Consider the following 13,060-nt stretch of genomic DNA (forward strand, 5'->3'; position numbering starts at 1 on the left):
AAGTAAACAGAATTATCAAGTCCTTACATAACTGGAAATGTCAATAAAATAAGAGGTTACTTCAACTTGACACTTACTTCCCAACTGCTTTGAGCAGCACTTCCTGAACCTTAGGGACACGGGTAGAGCCACCAACTAAAATCACCTGTTCAATTTCATCCTATGTCAAAAAGAGGAGTTCAGATTACATTCCGTACTTTATTTAATATTCATTATTTCACAACCTTTTCAACAGATAACATTTATAAAAGTGTCTAATGGCAAGGCTATACTTAAAGTCAACGCAAACATTTTTTTTTTTTCAAGAATACGTTCTGAGCCCACAAGTTGAAACAGGGCATTCTGATAAATATTGCGTTTGTGGAATAAGTGTTAATCCACTTATTTTCAGCCATCTCTGGGGGCGGACATTTTGTCTTCTGTTGACTGAAAATGACATCACAACTCCTCACAACGACCAATCACGGCTCAGATTCAGAAAACAGGTCAGCCGTGATTGGTCGTTGTGATGTCATTTTCAGGCGACAGAAGACAAAATGGCCGCCCCCACAGATGGCTAAAAACGAGTGCATTTTGCTACTATATTCCACATATGCAAAATTAATCATAATGCCGTGTTTCAACTAGTGGGCCTGCTGGGAACATATTCTTAAATTAAATTTGGTTGGGTTGACTTCCCTTTAAAATAAGACAAAAAAATTAACATTTAAACACACACACCACATCATTTAATAAAAAAACACCTGACCTCTGAAACATGCCAAAGAGCCTATGGGACTCGCAAACTACACCCACATTAAACAAATTATTAATATCAACAGCTATTATATGTTATACCGTATGTATACAGTGTATACTTATACTTTTACGTCACAATAGTATTGCATTATAACGCAGTCTTAAATATTCTTGTGTTGTCCCCTGGCTAAATGCTATCTTGGGTGACAAACAGTTGTAAACAATTCAATCCACTCATGATACTCCCAGCTGCTAAGTGGATGTGAATAAGAAATTAGCCAGCTAATGAGCTTTAAATAATGCCACATTAGGATGAACCGCCCCCCACCCGTTGTTTTGAAAATGTGTTGCAGTTTCACGCCTAGTTAGAGGGTGATGCTACAGCTGATATTAGCTAGGACAGGTGGGATTTCCTCTGTCTTTTCTGGCCAATTCCGGTCTGCGTTTCAACAATGAACAAAGCGACAGCGACAAGACTAGATATCGTGCCTGCTAGTACAAATGGACCTGCACGACTAGACGATGCATTTAATTGTATTGTGAAATCAATAAGGAAGGTGGCGTCAAAAAGTGGTAAGTGCGTGTGTAGGCTTCTTTACACACACAAGTGTGTGACAACATCCACGCCGCTGCCAAACTAGTTTCCTTCGCAGTGGAAAACAGCTGTCTGGCGCGGACCCTCTGCTCTGTTGTAACAAATTATCCCTAAAGAACCAAGGCGGGGAAAATTGTACGCCATTGCAGCATGTGACATAACGGACCAATCATGAGAGATCCTACACGCAGCAAAAATGTCTGACGTGCATGTGTTGCAGACATGTCAGACATGCTGCACAGCACAACGCGTCAGTCACGTGATGCAATGCGGCAGGTGTCGGCCACGCGTGCGTATAAAGAGGCCTTAAGCCAGTTCAATGCTGTATCCAAGAACATAACACTCCAATTTATGGATCAATATCAAAACTTATGGCATCAAATCCTATTTTGAGTTCATCTATACAATCAAAATGCATTCGCTATCTTCTGTTTAAGCTAATGCAGTTGACTGATTTGCTCTAAATACATACTGCCTGTCAAAGGGTAGTTTTGTTTTTCTATGAATGTATCTGATCTATTATTGGATATGTTTTTTGTTTTTTTTAGAATTTTGGAGAATGGTGGTAAAAGTGAGACAGTTTGTGAAGTTGTCTGTGACCGGTGTTGTAGATCTGAATTATTTTTGCAGTTGGCATTTTGTTCAGAAAACTTGATGTTGGCCATGTACACAAGTGGTTTAGAGATTTACCTGACATCAGAAAATGTTTTGTCTTCACAACTATTAACAATATTCATTCTTTTTCTTTGACAGGTTTAAGAAACATTGATACTGGGTTTCACGTCGTGTTAATAATGTTGCTGAGTAAGGATCGGAATTAGAAATTACTGCCACTCAAATAGTTCATATAGTGTGAAAACTGAATACAGACCAGATTCATTTCTGCGGCAGTGAGGGCATCCTGCACCGGGTGAGGCACTCTTTCGAAGAGATCAGCACACAGCTCTTCAAACTCTGCTCTGGTGACCTTAGCCTTGAAGTCAATTTCATCTATTAAACCTTCGACCTGAAAAAAACATCAGGACAGTGTGATGATCTGTTGATTAATGGTCTACTCTAGATCAATAGCACAGTATTAAAAACATATGGATGATGCTAAAGAGTCCGCTGAATATCTACAGTAGCCTTCCAAAAGTGACATATTGGGTTCTCGATTTATTGGCTCACCGATTGTCGATACAAAGAAATCATTGGCTGACGCCCAGGCTGAACTCTTAACAAGCAATAAAACATTTAGAGTTTCAAATTTGAGTTTGTTAGTTTTAGCAGACTACTTCCTGGTTCATGGAGGATGATCAACAAATACAGGATTCCACGGTAACCCTGGGTGGTGCACATTTCCATTCATGCCACAGAGAAGAGATACAGATACATTGAATTATCTTCACCTTTATCCTAATCTTTGACCAAATCTATAACACATCCACCAAGTTTTATGGAAATGTTTTTTTTTGCACAACACTACAGTGGAACTCGATTTAACAAATCCAAATTTAATCAGTTTTGACCGACAGAAAATTGTCTCCAGTCCACTCATACAACGCCATTTTATACAATGAAGAGACTGGTCCACGTTGCCGTTGTCACAAATACTGTATACAGTATAGCAAGGATGAACAACTTGATGGAGGGCGGCACAATTTTTTTAGTACTACTAGGAGGCCACATAAGACTGCACACTTTCTAACCAGACGTATGAAAAAAATGCCCTTGAATTTTTTTATTGATTTAAAAGAAGACGTCAAACCCAAAGTTTTCTTGACAATATTATTTTATATGTGCCTCCACTATTCTAAGCACGGCATTCTGATTACAATTGCATTTGTTGAATATGAGTTAAGCAGCAAAAGCCGCCGGTTTTTGTCCATCTAAGGGGGCGGCCATTTTGTCACTTGCTGTCAACTGAAAATGACATCATAGTTGCTCAGGTATCAGGTAGCGACCAATCACGGCTCACCTGTTTTCTGATTGGTTGTTACCTGATCCCTGAGCAACTGTGATGTCAGTTGACAGCAGGTGACAAAATGGCCACCCCCTGAGATGAACAAAACAGGTGGTGGGTGACCAATCTCAGCTTGCCTGTTTTCTAAAGCTGAGCCGTGATAGAGATGGCCGAAAACGAGTGGATTAACACTTATTGCAACGCAATATTCATCAGAAGGCCCTGTTTCAACTAGTGGGCTTGCATAGAACATATTTAAAAAAAAAAAAAAAAAAAAAGTTTGTGTTGACTTCCCTTTTAACAAATATTCCAGAAACACAATATCAATCAGAATGTCTTGTTTAGGCTATGGGAATGCACAGAACATATTGTAAATAATTGTATTTTTTTTTAATTGATGCAATGTACATAAAGTATCTTAATATTTTTCATGCACAAATGGATTTATAGAAGATCCACTAATTGAAAGTGAAGCAGTAGAGTTATTTTTGTAATGTTCACAAATAAATTGAGGTGCTACTCAGAGGATTGAGCAGGCTAGAGGCTGACATTTTTGACCCCTCCCAAACGCACCAGCGAGTTAAGTTTGGAAAAAATTAAAAAACTATATTCACAATTAGAGATGGGCCGATATACTTTTTTCAGGGTCGATATCGATTAGTAGTCAAGGGGGCCGATAACCGATATTTGGAGCCGATATTCATTTTCAGTAAAAAGGAAAATATTGGCATCAAAATCATAAGTAATATTAAATTTACTCTTAACTTTGTTGCCACGTCTTTAAGCATGTTTATTGAACAATGTTTCAGGTTTGCATAATGTTGATTTAAAAAAAAAAAAAATAGTATTACACAAATCTTTTGACTATACATCTGTTATAAAATTCAAACAAAAGGTTCAGGGAGCACCCGGGTTGTCAGCATGTCTTAAAAAGTTAAATGAAAACTTAAATAGCTCCATATAGGTTTCTACAGTAAATGACAATTTTAAAATGACAGAAATGTTCATCTTTCACGCATCTTTGTTTTGATTTCCACATTTTAAATTGATTTATTATCAGCCAGCAGAGTTTTCAAAAAGGCCGATGCAGATAATCGGTCTATCCCTAGTCAGAATAACAACATAATAATGATATTCTTGACAGAATGAGTGGTAGTTAGTAGCTGGACTCACCTGGGCTGTGAATTCTGCATTTGCACTGAGCACTGTTTTTAGCCTCTGGGCCTCCTTGAGTAGCTTGGCCATGGCACGGTGGTTCTCCCTCACATCTTTCGTGGTCTTTTTCAGTTTGTTGAACAGTCCAGCCAAATGATCCCGAAGGCGCAAATCCATCTCAAACCCACCTAACCCACGATCAAATCTGGAAAACATGAAATTAATAAAATGTTTATCATTGCTAAAACAAATGTAACTAGAGCTGAGAGCAGCTATGGAAGGCCCTCGCAGAAGCCCTTTGAGTCTATTTGGTGAGTTAGGGCTAAACAAAATAACTTGAATTACCTTAATTGTTGCATTTGCTGTACGTTTTAACTCCTATTTAGTTTTGGTTGGTGATAGACATAAACCCTTAGGAAATAATCCCGCATGCACAATATCTGCGGCTGTGCATATGCATATATTTGTGTATGAACAAAGTTTGAAAACAAAATGCCTTGTCCTCCATTCACCGCTTGTGAAGAAACACCACACATTTCTTAGGAGAAAACATCTTCGACGTTTCATGAGTTATGTGCATTTTTCGAGCTTGAAAAACTATTTTGTTATCTTGACAAACTGTGTTGCAACGACAGCAGCGTTTGATTAAATGAATCGCTTTAGGTATATTTCCTTTCAATATCTGGATATGAACCAGCCAAAGGTACATCAGATTAAATCTTGTGGGGGAGTTCAATAAAATGTGGCCTCTTTAAAGCAACACTGTGTCATTATGTCAGTTTTTGTTGATTATGGCGCGCCACGTGGACAAAAGCGGTAGTGTTTGGACAAAACTCAACCACATTTCCCATGCGTGCCAGCGCGTAGTGTCATGAAATCCCGAGCTCTCGCTGGCCTGCAAGTTGGACTGAATTACATTTCTTATTTCCAGGTGGCTGTGTGACAGATGAATAGCGATGAGGTAATGAATCTAATTTTGTTGAGCCAATACTTTTTTTTCTTTGTTTGTATTGGGGCTTCTGTCATGACACCAGTAATAGCGCGTAGACGTTTGTATTTTTTTTGTGTGCCGGGGCTGATCCCATCCTCCTCAAAGATGCTTAGTGCCAGTAACAATGATACAGACCAATCAATGTTTCATGAAAAGAGTTGTGAAAATTTTTTATTACAGTCGATTTCTTGCCCAGTGCTGCTTTAACTCATTCACTGCCTGTTACGAATAAATTTATCAGACAAAAAAGTCACACCTACTGCATTTGACGAATGTATTCGTCAAACCGTTTTTTTTAAACGGGGATTGACGGGACAAACCCTGGGCCATCTGTACTATCATTAAAGGTTGGAGGCATTTTTTCCCTCCACCACTCAACTGTATATTTAATATTAATGCTTCAAAGAATAAATAACTCACAAAATTTACTTAGCAGTGATGTTTCAACAATGCACATTGTACACAAATTTTTAAATAAAGGCAGGACCCCAATGGCCATTTTCATGTGAAGACATTTTCAAGGACCCAAATAAAAACAATTATAAATATCACTCACCATAGCTACACTTCAACGAGCTGTAGCTGTTTGTATTCCAAAAAGTGTAATTACTATTATAGGACACAGTACTCGACGTATCAACAGTTTTAACGCTTGCTACCAACACCAACAGAACGCTGTCTCGAAGTCATATTCAGTCGCTATTTTAGGACACGAACAAACTGCTGGTTAATTACGCTGTCATTATATGATACGGCAAACATGTCCGGCGGTCGTGGCTAGCAGCTGTTATCATTAGCTAATAGTTCAATAGCTGTTCCTTACTTTTTTTTTTTTTTAAACACTTTTTCTATATTTTGGACCTATATTACTTTGTTCTGCTGTCCATGTTTTCAGAAAGGTGCCTTAAATAGCACTTAAGTCTTTTTCATTATGAAAAAAAAAAAAAGTAAAAATTCATTCTTCATTTAATTTATAACACGTTTGCCTAATAATTGTAAGAAAGCATTCAGCTCAAAATGTCTGTCAGGATACTTTGAAATGTATCACTTACTAAATTGTGTTCTTAAATCCTAAACGGCCATATTAGACATTAGGATTTTTTTTGTTTGTTTTTTTATATGCAAAAGCGTTTTATAAAATAAATGAAGACAAAGTTATATTTAGCTTTTTTTTGCTCATACAAAAAAACGATCCGATCCGTGACTCAAAATCCATGACCGATCCGAACAGTGACTCATGTGATCCGGTGGACCACTAGTAAGTACCAGTGGTGTTACCAGGATACCAATTCTGGGTGGGCATTAGTCTTACCTGGGGGGGACAAAAAGTGCTACAATGCTCAAGTAGGTCGAAATCCAGCGTAGGGCTACTGCACCTTAAAACATGTTTTGTTTTCTCCTCAATTGAGATAACTGTTGTTGTATTTAGGCTAAACAAATAAAAGTTGTTTGGATTTTAGTTGACTTAGAAGACATCCATAACTGAATAGTATGGACAATGTTAAGGTGACATTTTTTTTTTTTTCTTAGGTGAAAGAGGATGTAACACTATAAAGGTTAAAATTTCGAACACAACTATAACTGAACAGTATGGGCATGCAGGTGACTGTTTTTTTTTTTGTTTTGGGGTTCTGCCATCAGAACTACATCCAGTTTTCTTTGGGTGGGCAGACGGTGTCCACCCCTGCCGCCCCCTAACACAGCAACGGTTCACTATGCTTACATATTTCGGCCATCTAAATCAAGCGAGAAACACAGCGAGTTCATCTTGCGTGTAACAACAGTAGTCACGTCGCCTCCAGTGCGCTCCCAGTATACTACCCTGGTAGCGACGTCAGCGATGACACGCCGTGCATGGGCCCTATTTTTCAACATACATAGGTGCAGCTTATACAATTTTTTTCCCCATTGTTTTTTTCCTTTAAATAGAGTGGGTGCGGCTTTTATAAAAAGTTGCACGTTATAGTCCGGAAAATACGGTATTTCAAAATTCATAAATCCATTGCTTTTAAGATTTTTTTTTTTAAGACCCCGCGGGAACCCTGATAGAATGGCTTGCCATTATGTTCAACAATATTTTTGCTTTACTGTGCATTTTTCCCTCCCGTTTGAGAGCAAACTTGGGAGGCCAACACAACTCAATGGGTTTTAATATATGTCTTTCAGTCATTTGCGTCAAAGCGCATGTGCGTTGGATACACAAATCTGGTAGCTCGTTTGACGAATGTAATCCGTTCCATCGCCGTGTTCGAATGAGTCGATCTCACACACACACACTGCACTTGCTCATTCAGCGTGAAAGGTAGTGCAACAGCCTGCCCATATTTGGAAATGCTGACATCTGACATAGCAGCCTACCAGGAAGTAACTACGACGGCTTTTCCTTTTCCAATGGTTTACACCAGGGGTGTCAAACTCATTTTTTGTTGGGGGCCACATTGTAGTTATGATGTCCCTTGGAGGGCTGTTATGACTAGGAACCCATATAAATCTATGAGCGCCTCTTACTATCACGTATACACAACAAATTGATAGATACCTAGTTTGAAATTAGAAGCCGGTCAGAAATTGTTTGTTCAATTATTTTTCAATTTATTTTAAAGGAGAGGATTGGTAACAAATTGCAGTATCTCATACCACAGTGTTATTAAAAATGAAAACAATTTGCAAGAAACGTGGCTTTAAACGCAAACGATTTGCCTTCGTGGGCCACATAAAATGAGGTGGCGAGCAGGACCTAGCTCCCGGGCCTTGACTATGACAACTGTGGCTTAGACTATTAAGTAGACTGCACCTCGACAAAATATATCTTTTCTATCACTGTTGCAAAAGAAAGCCCTGTATTTGCTCATTTTAAGGAGGAGGAGACAAGCTGTTGATAAATGCACTGTATTTATCAAGGCTTCTTCCATTGTCCTCATGCTGTTTCCTGTAAATAAGTCCGCCAAAATATCAGTAAATTGCTCCACCAGCCTCACTAAATTTCGTGGTCTCAGTTTCTACCAAAAAAAAAAAACAATGTTGACGATGGTGCATTCTGCCCTGCTCTATGCTGTGTCAAAAGGCTTTAAGAGCCACGAGAAAGAGAGTAAAGAGACACATGTTGGTCAGGCCTCTAAACTGTCCATAGGTGTGAATGTTGTTTATCGAAACATGCCCTGCGGCTGGTTGGCATCCATTGCAGAATTTACCCTGATCTTGCCTAAAGTTATCTGGGATGGGCTCCAGCGCACCCTCAACTCGAGCGAGGATAACGGTACAGAGGATGGCCCAATGGATACAATATAAAATACAATTTAATTAAAATTATTGTGTAGATAAATTAAGTCTCTCAACTAGGTTGTCTGCCACTTTCCAGCAAGTCTCCACAGATCCAGCAGGTGTCAGCATTGCGCAACACAGTACCATCACAGCATCAATACATTTTCCGTAATATGCCACAATGCTTTATGACATCAATCCATTACTATTTTGTACTTATACAGTGGGGACCAAATTTAGTACACCTGCACAAGACAATAGCACCCAACACATTAAATTAAAACATGCTGTCTTTAACACATTAAATTAAAACATGCTGTCTTTAATCATCAATTTTGAGTAGTCAGAGAAATATTCATTTAACAATGTTTATTATAGGGCTTGTACTTTTGTATGATTTGCAATTATAAGACAACAGTGATAATATGGCCCGCAATTAACTTTTCACAGACTTACCCGACGCCTCGAATCTGCAACTGTGGCTGGGTGCCAGATTCCTTTGTTTTCACGGTCTGATACGTGACAATGGTGGCAGTTGTGCTGCCTGAGCCCATATCATAAAACATCACATTCTGAAAGAAAACAATATTAGATGTTTTAACAATTTGCTGGCACTCCGTTACTTCAAAATATTACTTAAAATGCCACCGACAACAGATGATCAAGGCAGCTGAATTACATTGTTAGTCTTTTTACAAGGATCTCAATGGCTCATAGACATTCCCAATATTTGTAAATAATGGCATGGTAAAGTATTCACGAATGAGCTTTATGGAGTAATGCTGAATTTTACCTTGCCTGTACTGTCAATATCTTTCCTTCTAAAGACCCCATAATTCAAGGCCACAGCTGTGTTGTCATTGATGAGCTGTAGGAGCTTCAGACCTGCAATATGTGCCGCCTGCAGGAATGACCTACGCTCTGCCTGATTAAAAAAGGCTGGAACAGTGATAACTGCATCTTTGATTGGCTGTTCTACACGTTGTGGAAAGAAATAGGAAAAGTTGGCAAATGAATACAAATGACAAAATGTGAATTTTGTTCAAAATGAAAACTGACCTGCGAAGTCCTGAGCTAGTCCACGGGAATAATTGAGCATCATCCCAAGAAGCTCTTCTGGTGTGTACTGCAGTTTCCTGACAAGGGACAAAGATGTTTTCTGTTTATTATTAATGGACAACATTTTGTATTGGAAAATCGAATCTCACGGTTTAAACCTTAAAGATTTGGCAGGTCACCCCAAATTTCCAGACAAAAATACCTGGAGGGTGAGAGGTGTTTCTTATTGCAAGGGGACGGGTCGGCTAATGACTCCCAAGAGGCCCTCATGGTATTGGGGCAGTGGGCATCAACTTTGACTTTGTCTCCCTCTAGCCACTACAAACTAGCACTACCCTTCTCTCAACTTAATTTGTGTCACCTGGTCGATATGGAAAAACTCTTCCATCACGGTATTTGTCATTTTGGAAAACAATATTGTATTTTCAGTTCCATAAAAAAAAGGTTTATTTGAACATATGGGAAAACTCTTCCATCACGATACTTGTCATTTTATAAAACGATAAACAATGTAGTTTCAGTTCCATAAAAAAAAAAAAAAAAGTTTATTTGAACATGAAGAAAGGGCCACACTCGGCTGTAGAGATGTCCATATGTCCACAGACACAAAAATGAAACATACCAAGAAAAGAGCATTGTTCCCATTGTGAAACAGAGACTTGTGTTCTGGGGCTGCTTTGCTTCATCTGGCACAGGGTGTCTTGACTCTTTGCAGGGTACAATGAAATATCAAGAGTATCAAGATATTCTAGAGAGAAATGTGCTGCCCAGTTTCAGAAAGCTTGCACATGATAATGACCACAAATATGCAGCTTTAAATATCAAGAGGTGTCTTCAACCTCAAGAGCCATGTGGCTCTTTCAACCATCTGCTGTGGCTCTCTCTGACTTTGGACCCAAAAAAAAAAAAAACCTTTGGTCAATTATAGTTCTAAATTTGAAGATAATGGTGGTCTTGTAACATCAAAATAAAAAGGTTTACCACAAATGTCACAATGCACACCACCTGGCCAAAAGAAAAAAATAAATTCTGATATGCTGGAGGACAAAAACCATGGATACATCTAAGTTTCTGAAGAATACAGAACTTTCAATGCTACGCCCTACATGAACTATTTAAAATAAACATCACTCGCAGTCTATTCTGCTTTTGTGCAGACATTGTACGCTGAGGCTAAGGAGCAAAAACCACAGACAGAAGACAGACACTCTTACTCTGAGTCTTTGAAGTAAACCGTCTCTCGAACTGGGTCAACTTGCAATTGGTGCTCAGGAAACTGTTTCTGGTAAAGTGCCAGAAGAGGGTTGTTGTGCTTCTTGCCCATGAGATTTTGCAGGTGTCGATAGACAGTTTTAGGGTTCTTCACAGACTGAGAATGAAACAGGAAACCATGATGAATAACGTAAGATTGCATGCATAACATACAACGGAATAGGCAGTATAAATGTGATTAAAGATGGTAAATCATCACAACAAATTACAATTGAGTGCATCTTACCACTCCTAAAGCATTGTCGCCGAAAAGCCTTTCATTTTCCTTGAGACATACAACTGCAGGTGTTTTCCTCCTCGACTCTCTAAAAATAATCCAAAAGTGATAATACCATGTAATATCCACCCATATTCCCTTTACCTGCCACTTAGCGATGTGAACCAGATATGGATGCTTTGTGTACTGTGTTGATACTTATTGGTACCCACTTGTTTAGAACAATCTCCATTGGCACACCAGGTTTAACGATTGCCATCTTTATCCATTCACTCCCTACATCTATAGACATGACAGCCACAGCATCTGCAAAAATATACCACAGAACACTCCATAATTTCATTTCCTGCTTATATTTCCCCACACTGATATTATGCTGTGTAGCAGTGAATATATACAAGACAAAACTATGTGCAGCTCATACCTGCGTGAGAAGACAACATTGCTAGAACAAAGCAGAACAAAGCAGCCAATGGAAGCTTTCTCCACGCCATGATGAGCTGAAATGATGAGATAAAAAATGGAATCAATCAGTTTATTTTTAAAGTGGAAGTCAACCAACCCCTCCCCCCCAAAAAAAAAATTCTTGGGAATAATATGTTCTATGCATCTTCACTAGTCTAAACATGGCATTCTGATTAACATTGCGTTCGTGGAATATGAGTTAAGCAGCAAAATCCATCTGTTTTTGTCACTTTGTCGTTTGAAAATTACATCACAGTTGCTCAAGGCTCAGCTAACGACCAATCTCAGCTCAGCGGTTTTCTAAAGCTGAGCCATGATTGGTCGTTATCTGAGCACTGCGCAACTGTGATGTCATTTTTAGTCGACAGAAGTAAAACTGCAACCGCAAGATAGCTAAAAACGGGTGGCTTCTGCTGCTCAACGTATATTCCACAAACGCAATATTAATAAGAATGCCTTGTTTCAACTAGTGGGTTTGAATAGAGCACATTATTGAAAAGAAAAGTTTGGGTATCGTTGACTTCAGTTTTAACTGGACTAAACCAAATCACCTAATCCAAGATTTCATTAATGGTTAATTATATAAATATAAAATGTAAGCGTGGACAAAGAAATATCGTGCCCTTTATGGTTTCATCGGCCTTTTATGTTTGCTTTGATGTGTACGAATTACATCAGAGTGGATACCAAGAGATACACTTGTCAGTGGCGGGATGGTGTGTAGAACTTACTTACAGTACACACGTTAACCTTTCCATTGAATAACGTACAAAACATAGCCGCGGCAGGAACAAATGTCGACTGCAACTACTAAGCAAAGTAAAGTAAATCGTAGCCACTATTGGAAATTGACAACATTCTGTTAGCTAGGAAATTGACAACATTCTGTTAGCTAGCAATAGAGCATGGACAGAACAGCATGACTGTAGCACTGACGTGCACTTACCTTTCTTCAGGTTATACAACCGAGGACAGAACTATCAACACACTACCCTCTTCCGTGTTTCTTCGGATATTAGATAGCTACTTTTGAGGCAATTTAGAGGCTCTGGCTTTTAACAGTCGACAGTTTTAGCCCAGCTTATCACCGGCTTGACTTCATCAAACGGGCCCAGAACGCGGCGTCACCTCATTGGATCTACCGAAGTCGCTTCTGGCCAGGGCACAAAAAAAAGTCAAGCCGCACGTTAGGATATACTATTTCCGGTGTTGTACTACCAAATCCAGTCGTGCAATGTAGTGGATGCTGTTCAAATGTTTATTAAAGTATATGAGTTTATTGCGACGAATAAAACATTCAATCTTTACAAAAAACTATAGACATTTCTACTAACAATAATTTTGACCCTAAAACTGAAAAAGTTG

General features: G+C 38.8%; 1 protein-coding gene across 3 annotated transcripts in view; it reads right to left on the bottom strand.

Moving 5' to 3' along the window:
• hyou1 (hypoxia up-regulated 1) overlaps window positions 1-13,060 on the bottom strand; it is a 39,225-nt gene that overhangs the window by 25,914 nt on the left and 251 nt on the right. For 2 of the 3 annotated variants that reach the window (XM_086012101.1, XM_086012103.1), the window contains exons 2-11: window positions 11,655-11,730; window positions 11,443-11,536; window positions 11,240-11,318; window positions 10,956-11,110; window positions 9,742-9,818; window positions 9,476-9,657; window positions 9,139-9,254; window positions 4,449-4,635; window positions 2,205-2,339; window positions 78-160 (exon numbers count right to left, since the gene is read on the bottom strand). In XM_086012101.1, coding sequence (XP_085868227.1) covers window positions 78-160; window positions 2,205-2,339; window positions 4,449-4,635; window positions 9,139-9,254; window positions 9,476-9,657; window positions 9,742-9,818; window positions 10,956-11,110; window positions 11,240-11,318; window positions 11,443-11,536; window positions 11,655-11,730 — 1,184 coding nt within the window. Of the gene's footprint in view, window positions 1-77; window positions 161-2,204; window positions 2,340-4,448; window positions 4,636-9,138; window positions 9,255-9,475; window positions 9,658-9,741; window positions 9,819-10,955; window positions 11,111-11,239; window positions 11,319-11,442; window positions 11,537-11,654; window positions 11,731-12,641; window positions 12,849-13,060 lie in introns of those variants that run through there. The other variant, XM_086012102.1, reaches the window with a different exon arrangement.

Source organism: Filicampus tigris, chromosome 17, assembly GCF_054856515.1.
Source record: "Filicampus tigris isolate MCC_2025a chromosome 17, RoL_Ftig_1.0, whole genome shotgun sequence".
Taxonomy (NCBI): domain Eukaryota; kingdom Metazoa; phylum Chordata; class Actinopteri; order Syngnathiformes; family Syngnathidae; genus Filicampus; species Filicampus tigris.